Source organism: Morone saxatilis, unplaced genomic scaffold (genome assembly GCF_004916995.1).
Source record: "Morone saxatilis isolate NCDOM2014 unplaced genomic scaffold, NCSU_SB_2.0 Contig7, whole genome shotgun sequence".
NCBI lineage: Eukaryota > Metazoa > Chordata > Actinopteri > Moronidae > Morone > Morone saxatilis.
The window spans coordinates 7,923,542-7,939,217 of record NW_023340246.1 but is presented as its reverse complement, the minus strand read 5'-3'; the positions used below and the strand labels follow the sequence as shown (position 1 = coordinate 7,939,217).

General features: G+C 39.6%; 1 protein-coding gene across 1 annotated transcript in view; it reads left to right on the top strand.

The window, feature by feature from the left end:
- The window catches only part of LOC118340952 (MAM domain-containing glycosylphosphatidylinositol anchor protein 2-like), a 105,211-nt gene that overhangs the window by 54,005 nt on the left and 35,530 nt on the right, over window positions 1-15,676 (top strand). The window contains exon 10 of the mRNA XM_035679119.1: window positions 8,484-8,756. Within this exon, the coding sequence (XP_035535012.1) occupies window positions 8,484-8,756 (273 nt within the window). The remainder of the gene's footprint in view (window positions 1-8,483; window positions 8,757-15,676) is intronic.

Sequence of the window (15,676 nt, the reverse complement as noted above, 5' to 3'; positions counted from 1 at the left end):
TCAAAGAGTTTCCACTCATTCAAGGGCTAGGGATGCCCCCCCCCCCCCCCCACCCCCAAAAAAGAACGGAAGATGGATAGGAAGGAAACGAAAGTGATCCATGTAGTGTGTAGTGTTCTCTGGCAAGTGATTATGGGAAATAGAAAAAATAGTCTCATAGCCACAGTCAGCCATTGTTTTCCTTATGGCCTACTTAGTTAATGAATGGCAATTAACACGCTCCGTGCTGACTGCCATGTCTGAAGCGTCCTCCCATATTTGCCAACCATAAGACTGCAGAAAAATATCCAACAACTTTTTACAGTGCGAACAATAAAACGAGAATTATGGCCGCAGTTCAACCAGGGTTTTGATTCAACATAAACTTGACACACCCACTACCAATATTTTGATTGAAGAGGAACTAGAGCAGCCCCCGTTCTGTTCTTGCAGACAAGGATTAGCGCATAATGCTGCCCTCATTTTTTTTCCCCAAGACTTTTATTGTACTCTTTGCTATGGCATTCACGTTTCAGCTTAGCTGTTACCCACTGTGCTGTGTTAAGAGAATTAATGAAGTTTTGATGTGCTTTGAAGAAGACTGTGTTAAATTTTTTGGCTAAATTGATTATGATTATCCAGTGATGACAGCCCCATATCAAAGGTTAGTGGCTTTGCTACGCACCAATGCTGACACTAAAAAGTAAACAAAGGATTTTTTTTAATACAACAAACTGTTGTATTTAAAATTAAAACACAACTGGTGTTAATGGCTTTTTTTAAAAGCATAGTTAAAAAATGGCTGTATGTTCACACAGAACCCTTATGTTGAACATTAGCCAATGTCCTCATTTTAACAACAGTTACATTACAGTATCTACCACATGTACAGCAGTCCACGCGAACACACATCTACATAAACTCCTGCCTCAGTTGTTTGAAAGGAGTTGAAAAATGGATGATGCTGCTCCCCCCTCAGCTCCCTCTCAGCAAAGAGCAGTTTACTGCCACAAGCAGCAATAGGTCACAGTGATCTTGCCTACCATTTGAGAAAGCAGCAGGGACACATACTGTATTCTGTTTTCCATCTTTATCAGGGCAGCACAAAGGAGGTAAAAATAACTGTCCAGAAGCTTTTTGGTCAACAGACAAAATATTTTCTCCCCCTGCATTTGCTGCAACATTATATGCTACACCTTCATCTGCAAATCAGTGGTGAATAAAAAAGATGACACATTTAAACAGGGTCTGCCCAAAATAAAAGGCTTTTTTTGGATGTAGTTGAGAGTTGTTATTCTTATAGAAGATTAAGAGCATAAAATGTCCTCAAGCCACAATGAAAAAGAAGTAGTAGTAGAAGAAGTATTTTTCAGACAATAACAGCTCTGGATATTTCACATACATAAAAAATTCAAGTACATAAAACTATTCAAGAAGTAAAAAAATTTGATGTAATTTATAATATGTTATTACTCTATGATGGATGAAAATAAAATCCAAATATACAGAGTAGGTTGTTTTAAGACATCACGGTAAAAGAGGGTAAATTAAGCCCTCATGTCCACAGGATGCAGGTGTGTTGTGTTCGTGCTGATATTTGTTAACAGTTTAAATTAATATTTAATTTAACTTTCATCAGTTAACTTCCAGTTGCTATTGCAGGCTAAAAAAAGTAAAAAGTCTTGGTGTCACACAGACTTTTAAAACACTTTCCTTTATGTCAATATGTCTCCCACAAAGTCCTCTAAAAATTTAAAATTTGATGTAGTCATAAAGGTGAGAAGACAGATAAATTGTTACAAAAAGGAATAACAAGAACAGGTAAAATAAATAAATAAAAGCAATAATAAGTCATAAGTAAAACTGTTCAGTGTATAGAATTAGAAACTGCGCCATTGTCAGATAACAAATTATTCAGACTATAAATTCAGGTGGCCTTAACCACAATGAATGTCCAGTGAATACAAAAAATCCCAGGGTTTTTTATTAATTACATACTTTCATGGCCTAGTTAAATCCAAAATGATACAGTAAATGCTGAAAAACACACCTTTAACAGTATTTCAAGAACTGTAACTCCCACAACCTTTGAATGACCCCGTCTCAGAGTTGAGGTCAATGTCACTGATGCTTTCAGGCAAGATTTTTCTCCTCTGACTCTCCCAACAACCAGGAAAGGTCATCTCCTATCACACTCCACTGCTGCTGCTCCCCCCCCCCCCCCCCCGTCTCAGTGACAGTGGACATGTGTCACTTACAGGGAGTGACTTTTGTTAGTGCCACTCAGATGGAGATGACATGCCTCAGGAGGGGCGAAGAGACTCTGATGCCTCAGGTGAAAGACACATGCCATTAAGTCTATTCATTTTCTCAGATAGACCTGGCTTGGCATGTGGTTGCATCATAGGATGACACACACAGTACGTGCCATGCGGGGAGTCACGTCAGTTCACTCCTGATAATTCTCTTCCTTTCAACGCAAGTATTCTGAGAATGCAATTATTTCTCATTATGTAGTATCATTTTAATAAAGCACCTCTCTTGCGCTACACTTCTTGATGTCATACAGCACTTTCATCTGTTCGCCATCTTCAAAGCAGAACACATAATGAAGAGAGTTATTAAGTCTTTGGTGTTGATAAATCAATCATTCTGCTATGTTCTCACTTCAGAGCCAGTTCTGCTCCTCATCAGACTCTTGTTACTTATTAATAGTTGGCATCAAAGCCAAAGTTTAAAAAGCACAAATAATCCATACTTTAGTTCTTAGATTGCTGAGACACAATTTGAGTATATTGGGGGGAAATGTGTCCACCATGTGTACACGTCAACGCACACTGTTGACTCGGTTGCACTTGCCAAATACAAAGACCTTTGCTCATATTTCTCAGCCTGAGAATTTACTTTATTAACGCGATCCGACCCTGCTTTTGTTGTTTGCTCAGTAGGACTGTCGGTATGCCCCCTCCCTTCTTTCTTTTGGCCTGTCTCATGGTGTGTAAGCACCAGCCAATCCCTCTGAGATGCTTTTCTCGCCTGCATTTCCAGGTCCCAGCGTGAGCCACCCGCCTTTGGTGGTGAGCCATGTGCAAAGCCGCGTTTAGTAACTTGATCAAGGGACCGAGGTACAGTCCTCTGAAGCAAAGAGCATTAGAGGCGTGAAGGAACGACTCTGGCAAGTCAACAGCTTTGATATGTAAAAACCTGCATCTGTTGGCTGGCAGAGGCAACGCCAGGAGGAGAGGTAGAGGGAATGGAAGACGTCTGCCTTTAGAGTCGTCGCTCTAATAGAATTGCAAACGCCAAATCCCAAGCTGTGACACCCTAATGTTCTTAGTCAAACTGACTTGGCATGATCCAGGGGCTTGAGAGAGGGAGTAAAGAAACAGAGAGAAATAGAGGGAAGAAGGAGGTATAGAGTGGTCTCCTGTCCTAGATACCACTGTCTGTCAGAGTGAGAGTTATCAAGCTCTACTTCAGCCCAGATGCAGAGGAATCTTTTATCCAGGCTTCCCTTCTGTTCCTCCTCACATCGTCCATGACACCTGCCTGATGCAACCCTGCAATTGTCCCCCTGAGCGAGCAACTCGCTATCTGACATACATCAAAAAGACACAACAGGATAAAGAGCTACTGTCTGGGCAAAAGTAATGAGCAGAATTACACGATTATTGTTTTTAATTAATTTTCCTTTCTGCATCAAGAAGGCCTGCAATGCTGGCCCCTGAGGCCCACTCTAATGTGAATCATATTAGAGCGATTCACATTAGCCTAACGCCAGCAAATTAATCTTTTGCATTACAGCAGGGCTCACACACCGCATTTGGGGATGAAATTTTAATAACCTTTTTTTTTGTGGAACAATATTGAATTGATCAGCCGTATCAAATCCACACCCGAAAAGGTCAGAGAATATGTAGGTTGTAAACAGAAGCCTGCACACAGCTTAGACAGAATAATTCATAACTTGGTCAATGACTGAGCTAAACCTATTAGCGGATCACCAGGCCACTCCTCGCACTGAAGAGTCTCTATTGATTATCATTACTTGTTTATTTAAGTTCATAAATTATCTCTAGGTTTTAATAACAATATGGTAATGCAGATGGTGCTTAAATTCATTGTTTGATTGCAGCGGCTGTAGTGTGAGGGAAGGAGGGCGCGTTGATGTGGAGCAGCGTTTCCCTACATTATTCAACACAGGGACTCATTATAAATCAGTCGAATCGGGGTTGTCATTGCATATTCCATATATATCTGTTTGACTTCCTAATAAATGTTATTTCCTCTATCAAGACTTGCTATTGAAGCATGTTATGCTACAAAGGTTATTCCCCCACAAGAATGCTTTTGCTTCCATCCCAAAACAAGTTTCTTTCATACTCCCACGTGCAGCTGCTGAATGCTGTTGTGTGAAAAACGTGACATACTGTATTCCTGAATCGAGCACTGGTATGTCACATGTTTATCCAGCTCATTCAGCATTGGTGGAAAGTAACTAAGTACATTTACTTAAGCATTGTACTCAAGTATAATTTTGAGTTATTGTATTTTATGTTTTTTTTTATGCTCCACTACATTTCAGAGGAAATGTGTACTCTGTACTTTTTAACGCTTTAGGCATGTTAGTTCTTACAAGAAGCAGCGCTAAGTTGAGGCTACCTTTCATATTTTAGATGTCTATAGGTTCCAGAGTGATTTTCCCTCTAAGCTTTTCAATTGATTTTATTCAACTATGAGGCCCACACAGATTAAATTATCTCATATGTCACATAAAGAAAAGATTTAATCCAAAGTAAAGAAACTGAATAAGTTTTATTTTTATATTAGAATTTGAGTATGGGAACAACCCGTAGGTTGGGAACAACTGAATTAAACTACTCAACAGTATATAAGGTAGTTAAAAATACCTCCACCGTAACCAGCTACATCCGTAAACTGTTACTGATGTGACATTTTCATAATATAATATCTACCATGAACAGAGGGCCTCTAATTTCCCCTGTCCCTCAGAAAACCCTTCAGTAAGTGCGGAGGTTTGGTGATGGTAGCTTAATATCAATCAGGAGTACGAAGAAGAAAAAGTGGAATTAATTATATGTGTATCTGTTGTTCTAATGCTACACTATGGAATTAGTGTAGCATTAGGAAACGTACATTATACTGACTGACCATGTGAGCTGTAGTGGTCTACAGGCAATTTCACCAACTCAGTGCTTTATACTTGGCCTGTATTATTGGTCAGCCTTTTGTTTTTTATCAGGGCCATTTATTTGAATTCTTTTATAAGACAATTTACAGTAATATAGACAGCAATATGTCCAGGGCCATTATTCTGCACAGCACTGACTAGTTTTACTTAACACTTAAGTGCAATTTGCTGATAAAAGTTTTAGTTGTATTTAAGTAGGATTATTTTTATATTGGTGCAGTGGTAATTGCACTTACATTAAAGGTCAGAGCACTTCTTCCACCACTCCCTTACAGAGAGCCATGAGTGAAAACATTCTGTGGCTTAAGGGAGAAAATGGATGAAAGAAAAAAACAGAAAAAACAACAAATAAACATCCAACCATATAGAAGTTATGCAGTCACATATACACACTTCATGTGCACATGCACAGCCTGTACAGAACAGTCTACGCTTGCAGGCTTGCCCACAGCACTTGCATGTCCTTCTCTTGATGCAGTCACCCGAAGCACATGGCAGAAAAATGAAACCCATTTTGACTGAAGCTGGAGTTTATTATAAACCATTCAAGCGGAATTTCAGAAATGCAGGTGCACGAATGCACTCAATTCCCTTCAGCTTCCCCCACACACTCCAAAACACACATGCATATTTCCCCCATATATGCCCACGTCTTTGTTCTGTCCACCTCCCTGTAGATGGCGGCCTATATGGACTGTCGGGAAAAGGCCTCCATGCTCCTGAAAGTTGTTTTTTACCACATTACTGTCAAGGTATCCACCGGTGACTGATGATGGATTACATCTCAGCCCGTGCTCAGGGTTTTCCCTCAGCCTGTGACTTAACAGGAACGCCAAGCCCTCCCCGCCCTCGTTGCTACACTAACCATGAAGAGCACTGCTCAGGGAATATCACACAAGACCTTTTCGCTCCTTTCTCTTCATGTTCTCTGGGCAGCTGTTTCACAGGACATGCACAGGGGGGAGATAAGGCATGTGCCTTTGTTTAAAGGATGTTTTGGTTATATAAGAGATCTTTTTTCTTCTTCTTTTTTTTCATTTGCTGCAGACCCAAACCCTGTCTTCATTTGTCTTTCTGTGTCAATGGAAATGCACTTACTGCAATTTGGTCTAGTGCCACTCAGGGAGGCTGTGGAGCTGGGTTGTGATTCACTGCCGCACACAAACCTACAATTTTAATGTGATAAGTAGAGATTCAGACCCTTCTTTTGGAGTCAGAGATAAGCCATTGCGTTTGGGTAAAAGCCCAGGCAAGGCTCATTTAAAGGAGGAACTGATTGGTGTTTCATTTAGCGTAGATGAAAGCCACTTTTCTCTCCACCTTGTGAACAGCATCAGGTGAAGGAGGCAAAGTTTTATTTTTATTTTTAGTCCAAACTTCTGGGAAGATTTGTGTTTCCTCTTTCTGTTATCCCATGTGTTATGATTTATTATTTTTCACATTTCAGCCAGTCATTATCCAATCTAATGGTGTGCCATTAATCATAGTAGCTGCCGTGTGAATCCCAGGTTTTTGTGTGTGTTGTGTGATAATTAGCGTTGAGGGCTCAAAAGTAAAATCCCACTTTGGGTTGTTATATGTCTGTGTATTATTTTGCATACAGTATGATGCTTACAGCCCATGTTTCCCAGTGTGCCTCTGTGGCCTGGAGGACCTGCCCAGCTCTACAGGCTGCGCTGAGGTTAAATCAGTTGTGTGCAACAGAAAAACATAAATGAGCTCCTTTAAAAACACAGCAAAAATATTTCGGAAACGGGCAAGTATTTATGAGATTCCTTAAAGAGATTTAGCTTGAGATTTTAGCATCTTCCACATCTTTTAAAAAAATGGCTGATTAAGGTTGTAGATAATGTCATTAATAGTGTTATCAAATTATATGCTGTAAATTTTAATAAACTGTTCATTTAATTGCATATCCTATCAAGTTTGGAAGGCTCAGTAATTAGATTATATTACCGTGTGTGAATAATGTACAAGATTATGTTGCAGATTACAGTTTCAATCAGGTAATCAGTGATCTGTAACATATTACATTTTTAAAAGTAACATCCCCAGCCCTAGCTATAGCTACCCGCCTCTCCTTTACTCTGTCAGAAATTATGCAAATTTCAAGCAATTAAGGGGCTCTGTGTCATTCTGTCTCTTCTCCTTAGCATTCACTGTTGTTTTTCAAGCCCCGCCAGTGACTTTTGTCAAGCATCTGTATGAGCATGTCAAGAGCAAAGATGCTTAAGATGGGAAAATTATTCATATCCATTCCAGTGCTTGTACTCACAAGCACTTACAGATATTCTTTCCTCGCTAAAACCTACACAGACGTTTTGTCACCATACACATAATCTATCACACATTTAACATAGGCTAAAATATAAAGTCACACATACGTTGCAGAGGGAGGGGTCCGTGTTGCACCGAGGTCATATTCAGCGCCTCGCTTCGCTCTGAGACGTCTTGGCCAAATAATTCACCACCAGGTTGTCTGTGTGGTAAGAGGTGAAGCCTGTCAGATGCTCAAATAAGTTATTAATTTTCCATTTTGAAAGCTTGAGGTGCACTTCATCATCCTGTTACCAATTTTCCGTGAAGCGTGACTGATTTCGTTCAGAACATTGTTCTAGTTTTTCTGCAAAATTGATCTCCCTACATCCATTGCCACTCTCCCCACAATTGTTTTCACTCGTCATTTTTCATTTATTGCTGAGGTGTATTGACTTTGCAATGTTGATTGTTTAAAGTTTACTTACAATATGCCTAAATCTCACTTGTTTCTCCCTGCTCGCCGTTCCCATTCCTGTTACAATACAAGATTGTCATCTAAAATGTTTCTCTTCCTTTCTGTGTCTGTGCATGATTTAAATATGTGCTGGTTGTCATTCAAAAAGTTGTTATTTTCTTTTCAGTGATGTCCTTATTGGGTTTTCAGTGAGCTTTGAGTACATTGCTCAGCACCATTTTCCTTCTGTTTTGACACTTTCATAACATGTCTTTGTCTGTACATTTATTTATCTCATACTCTTCTAGACTTAGTATTCTGACTGTCTTTTCTGTCTTCCAGATATTTTTTCTCTGTAAATATCTCTGGAGGTCAGAGACAACATCGTCTGACCGCGACGCCCTCACCTGAATAGCGTCTGTCTTTATAGATGTCGACGCACCATCCTCCCACTCATCCTCTTTTTCTCTTCTTTGCCCTCTTTAAGACTTTTTTTCATATTCCCACCGCGCTAAAATCCTTGACACACTTTCCTGTCCCTAACAAATGTCATCTGAACTCATCTGTCTCCTCCCTCAGATCCTCCAACAGTGGAGCCGGTTTACATGGAGATGCGTCAGGGCCTGGGAAGGCCTGTGGTGATGACCTGCAGGGTGCTGCGAGCCCACCCTTCCCGTGTTCTGCGATTCGAGTGGCTTCTATCAAACCGGCTGCTCCACGCCGGAGCCTTTGACGCACAAAGAGATGAGACGGAGTACACCATCCGCAGCTTGAATCGAGACGGATGGGGGGAGTACACTTGTAATGTCATCAATGAGGCCGGAGCAGGCAAATGCACCTTCCAGGTCACAGGTAAGTAGTGCCTGTCAATAAAAAATTTCATGTTTTTATACTGTTAGGAACTGACTGTTCACTGAACCCTAGCTTAGTTACGGTTGCTATGCCTGTTAAGCTTTTTTTCCCCCTCATATGACACATGCTGTTAATAATGGGGGCACTTTTGTTACTTAAAATTCTTGATAATTTATTCAAACAATATTTCCTTGATTCCAGACAAAATTAGACAAAATTGTGCATATAATGATTATGCCAGCTGAAATGATAACTGTTTATCAGCTGTAGCAAGCTAATTAAGCTAATATTAGCCTCATGAAGTCGGTTTTAAACGCTGTCTCTGGCTACTTTTGAAAACAACAACCCTGTGAAAAGGTATCGTACTAAAAGCTAATGCTAATGCTACATATCCCAAGAAAAAAGTCCTCACCAGAAAATGATCAAAGTGGAAGACATGGAAATAAAGAACATTACTGTTTTTTTGCACTGTGTATGACTGTACAACAGGATGACAAGAAAAACTATAAATTCAGGGTCATATCTTATTCTAACATAACCCTGTTTGGCGTCTTAGCACATACACGACAGAGGTTAGGTTGATGCTTTATTGTTCGGATTTTCAAAGACTGTTTAATTTTTAATGTTACAAAGAAAAAGCTTTTAGGATGAGCACTAACTGATGTGTTTGATGAAACTAACGTGGAAGAAGTTGCTGGAGTGTAAACTTCCTCAAATCTAATAAAGAGAGGGACAGAGCTGTTAACGTCAGCTGTGCTATCGCTAACTATGCTTGTTTAAACCTGTAATGTTGGCAGTAAATAAATAGCTTCTGGGTTCTGAGGAGTGAGGCCACCATGGAAGTACTTAAAACTGCATTCTTTCTAATGGCCAGCAGGGGTTAGCTCCAGTGTTAGCAAAAAGACCTGCGCTGTATTCAGCTGTGTTAAAAATGACCGTACTTCTCTCTTAATTTATTCATTTGAGTTTATGGTTTCAGTCGCTAGTTTCAAGTCTTCTTCCATACAGCATGCTGTTCATTTTGTAAATTATGGTCACATAGGGCGTGGCTGTGATTGACAAGACATTCTCAGTGAGTCCATCTCAGATCAAACTGTTAAACTAGGCAGTGCTAATCAAATATTAATCAAGATTCTGTTACTGCATTGTCTATACTAGTGAAGCCATCGCTTCCTGCTACAGAGCAGCTCAACTCATGTACTTCACCATTGTTAGCAGGAAAAAACCAACAGGGTGATGGCCATTATGCCAAACTTGGGACTTTTTTTATAAACCAATGGTTGACATCATGATACGTTCACACTTGATCTGTTACCCCACAAAATAGCGTAGTAAGTACGTCTCGGCCTTGGAAGTCATAATATTGTAAGTATTAAACTAGAGTAGTTAGCCCGATATGCTAACACTAAGTGGATCCGACCAACACAGTTTAATCCATTACTTACACTTTTGCTCTTGTGTGTGTGTTTGGTTTAGTAAAAGCTTAAAAAGAAAAAAAAAAGACGCTTCCCTCCAAACTCTTTAAATGCAAATGCATTTACAGACCTACCGTACAGTTACAGCTAAATTATACTTGTTGCTGGACAGTTAATTATTTAAAGTTACATACCATACCATATTTCACTCTCACTCTCATACACACATTTAGTGGTATAAAATGCATACCTCATACATCTGGATATCTACAACAACTTCTTCAATATGCACTCCAGTATGTAATTAGAGTCTTCACTGAGAAATTTTTGGACAGCTGAAATTGGCTCCTCAAACATATAACAGTCCTTGTCACACTGCATTTCAGATACATTGATGTCTCTTTATGATCGACATTCATTTAAAAGAAGAGTGAAAGAAAAAATCCGTACATTGTAAATCTGAATGGGACACGTCAATCATTTTGGCTTTTTCTCTGTCTCACGTAGTAAACCTGTTCTTTCAGATAATACACACTTACCCTCTTCCTTGTATTTTTTTTAGATTGCCTCTTTTTTTTATATCAAGAGCTGCAAGTGTCCATCTCCTAGTTGGTTGTTATGACAGGACCAAATTAGTTTGGCCTGGCTGAGTGACCGCAGGAACTCTGGCCAAGGTTTCAATCTCCCAGACCTCCCATTAGAGACAGGAGCTGCAGGGTCACAGGAGGAGTATTTGTCACTGTGATCCTCTGCCACTTAGGTTGCTCTCCTCTTTGATACTGTCTATTTCTCTCCATCTATTGCTTCTAATCGTACCTTTCTTCACTCGATTTTTCTATCTCCTCTCTTGCGCTTCCTTTTTCTCCTTGTCCATATTTTCTTTCCCTCGTTCTTCATCTTCCTCATTTTAAACATGTCTCTATCGTCCTCCAAGCAGACTGGAGAGAGAGATGGACACCCCCCCTCTGTGTGCCATAAATCGGTCCTCCCTGGTGAAGCACGTAGAGCAGAGAGGCAGGAGCAGATACCCCCCTCCAGCCATTTGTTTTTCTCAACAGGGCTGGGGTTTGTCTGCTATTGCTCCCTCTTCCTACCTCCACTCCCCTTCCTTACCTTTCATCCTCCTTCCCTCTCTCCTGCCATCGCTCCATTCCTCCCGCCCAATGCTCCAGATTCCCACCATCTGGACTCAGTGGTTGCCAAAGGTATGGAGGCTCTTTTAGTAACCCCCCTGAGTGCAGGAGCATGGTGCAGAAAATCCACTTTGGTTCCTCCCATCATCCATGAAATCTGGTGTGCCCCATTCCCTTAACTGCAGCTCTTACTCTTTTTTATCCTGAAATTCAATACTACAATACTATGCTACAATATGAGATCAACACTATTCTGTAGGGTGGTTGAAATAAATATCTACTGGAGAGAAAGTGAATATCAACTTCTCTCTATGACTTGTGAGCCCACTTCAAGATGAAGCTCATGAAATATGTGTTATAGCTGATGCAGTAAGGTCGTATCTTGGTTTGCTCACTTTACAGAATGAAGACAGGTAGACACTTGATATTCACTCACTGCTCTCTCCTTGACTTCCTCTTTGGCTGTGTTGATGTGTAATAAAGATATCAGTTCAGTTTTGGCCTGAAGCTACAGTGGTTCAGTTAAACTCACAGATCAAGTCAACATACCATGCAAAACATACATGTTACCATGCTGGCAGACACATGCAGATACACCAAAGTCTGGCATCAGGCCATTCTTTGGCTTATATAAATGCTGTCGCCTCAAAAAGTGTATTGTGCCAGGGGAGAGTGTGTGTGCATGTGCATGGATGCCCATGTGCCAAGCCATTGGGACATCTGTGGAAACAGTGAGTTGGCTGTAATGGCCAAGTTGGCCATTAAATTGTGCCGAGGGAGAGACCCCTCAGAGGGATGTAATGTGTACCACTGAGCTTTGGCTCTGAGCTCTGTCATGGGAACCTTGAGTTTTTAGCAAATGCTGAAATCATGCTCCTCTGGAGGTTGGGAGTAAAAAAATTCACTGTCTGAGTATTGAGTCATGCTGCTTTTTTCCCCCTCTGATCCGGTCTGATGCAGTCAGTCATTTATGCACAAGTCTATATTTACTGTGCATCTTGTCCTTAGGCTGCAAATGTGTGTTGATGAAACAGTGAAACGCAAGTCACAGAATAGACGTGACATTTAACTATGTATTCCATCAATTTAGTATTGCACTTCATAAAGTTGTGTCATATTTCATATCCCATATTGCAACTCAATAGCATCTTTCACTAGACACGCTCAATCTCCCAAATGCCCACTTCTTTCTAACCTCCCATTTGTAGCGCAGGCTTTCTATTTAAACTTTCAACCCCTAACCCCCCTGCAGAGCTGCATAAAGCCTGTAAGGCACTGCATTTGTCTAAATACTGCAAAAACCGAAATTTATAATAAAACAACTAATTCTGCAGTTAGTCCATGCTTCTCACTCTTTCTCTTCAGTGACAAGTCTCCCAATCAGTGCAATACTGCAGTTTGCTGGAATTCCGCAATCCGCTCAGAAAGGGCAGTGTTCTCATTGTTTCTCATTTTTCCCACGTTTAAGTCCTCTTTTTGGCAGTCTGTCATGAATTAGAAGAGAAGAACAAGTGAATTCTCAAGAACAATGTTGAGATATTCATTGTCTGCATTTTGGGGGGTTTGCTCACGCAGTTAATTCAGATTCTCCATAATGATGTGCTTGTATGGTCCCAGTTTCCCTTTTTCTTGTAGCCATTGTTCATAATGATGCAAAATTTCAACGTGGTGTCCAGACAAAGTTGGCTGCAATGAGATATCTGCATATGTTTCAGGAGGAAAATATATTTATTTTAGTGTGACACACATACCGCCACTACTTTATTCCTGTTGTACCTAATCTGCACTCACTATTTTAATATGTTATTATTTATCATCATCTGTTTTGAGCAATGTTTTTGACGTCTTGATTTATTTTTTTCTACGTTTGTTTGGCTCTTTGAGGTGTGTTTCAAATAGGCCTCTTGGGTCTTTTTTGAACTACACTAGTACAATATGATCTTTTATTTGTGTGTGTGTGTGTGTGTGTGTGTATGTATTATTATTGTCTTTATCATTTTTCATATCTTCAAGTGAAACGGGAAAAAAACCTACATTGATTTTACCTTCAAACCTGCACATTCCTCAATCTCAGGGGTTTATAAATCAGTGTTGGTCTCCAGTGAACATTTGTGCCTTAGCTTTGAGTTCCAGACATGGTTTTTAGTAACTCAGCTACTGTATCTGCCTTTATAGCCTGTGCCCAGTTCACCTGGGTTGAACTTCACCCCCACAGTATGTGGTGGTTGATGTTGAATACTTTTCACAGCTTAAAGAGACATACTGACAGTGATGCATCCTGTAGGTAGTAATGAGTGACACTACATGGTCAAAGTATAAAGGCAGCATATGAATAATGTTATCTGTGATCAAACTGAAATCCTGTCAGGTTTGAAGGACAGACACAATCTATTCTGCTGTATTTCTTTTTTCTTTTTGATTGTTTGTGGTTCTGCTTCTTTTATACCAATACAATATCACAAGATTAGTCACTCAGGAGCAGCCTCCAATTTACACTGGCCAAGAATGATAAAATTGGAAGTCACAGTAGGTCAAGACAAACAAAATTCAATCCCAGTTAATATGATCAATGATTACAAATTTTTCAGGGGTTTTTTGTTTGTTTTTTGCTTTTGAAGTGGATTAGGCGATGAGGGAGGCCGTTGAGGAAGAATTAACTGAATAGTTCAGATGGAAGTGACTCATTACAAGTTCAATGCCATTTCCCTTAAAGGAATAAAGCCACAGAGATATTTCATTCTCTATTCCAGAAGGACACAACTAGGCAATTACCACAGAGTCTTCTAATGTCTCTAATGTCTTTTCCCTACAGTTAGTTAGCTATTCGTGCGGTGATGTTGGGTTTGTCTCAGCCAGCTGTGCATCCATATGTAAGTGTCACTTCTGCCACAAAAGCCTACATCACACATTCGCCCAGCACCATATAGAACCGCTTACCATATGGCGGGACAAAGTGTTTTCCTGAAGAAGAAAACATGTTCATAAACCCTTAAAAAATGAAAAGGAAGTCTGCAAACAAGGTCAACTTCTTGCCTGAAGGGTTTCACTGAGCTGTTATGAGTCATTGCATTGGTTCTGCTGTTATAAACAGGATTTAAAAAAATCAATTAAGCCTTCTGTACTTTATGTTTGATGTCTCCCACCCAGGGTTATCTGTTTCAAGCAGTGTAAGTGGGTTAGGTAATGTGCTTCACCACACATAACATATTATTAGGAGTGAGGGCCATTTCACTTCATTACATTACATTGTATAGTTGAATAAAAGACAACAATTCACTGGTGAGTCTTTGACTATGTTTCTGCTTCTGTCCTCTCAGAAATTTACTTTTAAAAGATTTTCTCAAAATGAGACAGACAATCGATGTAATAGATTAGACTTCAGCTAAATGAATGTAGTGTTCTTATGAATTCTAAAGACACAATGTATGAATACAGTCCTTTGAGTCATGTGTTCTTAAAGCAGAGACTGTTGGGAATCTTTAAAAAAACAACTTATAAAAACATAAACTGATATGAGCCAGTTTCATTATCCATTCCACCATTCTTACTGTAAAATATAAACTGCATGAACAAAACTGACAGTATCTGCCAGGTTGCCTTATGTAACATTTACTACAGTATGCTGTAAACACAGCTGGCTCTATACAGAGAAACACTGCCAAGTGAAGTGCATAAAGTTTTTGTCTCTGCATTTTTTTTGTTGCTTTAGCATCTTGGTGAGCCATAAAAGTTGCGTGATTGCATTTTGAGTTATAAAACAGAAAGAAAAACTTGCAGTAGACTGACGATGCCTTTAGCATCTTAACCTTGTGAGATGTATTTCCTACACGAAAAGGCAAAACATTTAAAAATAAATGACATTGTTTCATTATTTACAGTATTTCTCTAGCTTTTGCTTGTTTTTCTCTCTCTAAATGATTTTATCTGGCTGATGAATGAGTTTTCCTTTACCTCAGATTATAATATTGTATTTTAAATAGCTTTATCCATGTAAAGGCCAAGTGATCTGCAGTAGGCTGGCCAAAGCATCATTAACCTGATTTATTTTCTAAAATGGAGAACAAAATGCCCTCAGTGTTGATTTTGAAATATTTTCATGGATGATTATGAGGCTTGATCAAACCAGTCAGAGAACGAAAGAAACCGCCTATGTGGCACCTCGCTGAAAGTGTGTGTGTTTACACCTTAATTTATACAATGCATTCACCATATGGATTATGTCTTCTTCTGTCTCTTCAGCAGAAGAGTTTTTATACCTTATTGTTTTCCTTGTTGAAGTATAGATTTCAACTATACTTTAAGCATGATTATACAACTGAGTGAGCACTTAGTCAGATTCCACTGATTGTCTTCCTCTACCTTCATATGAATT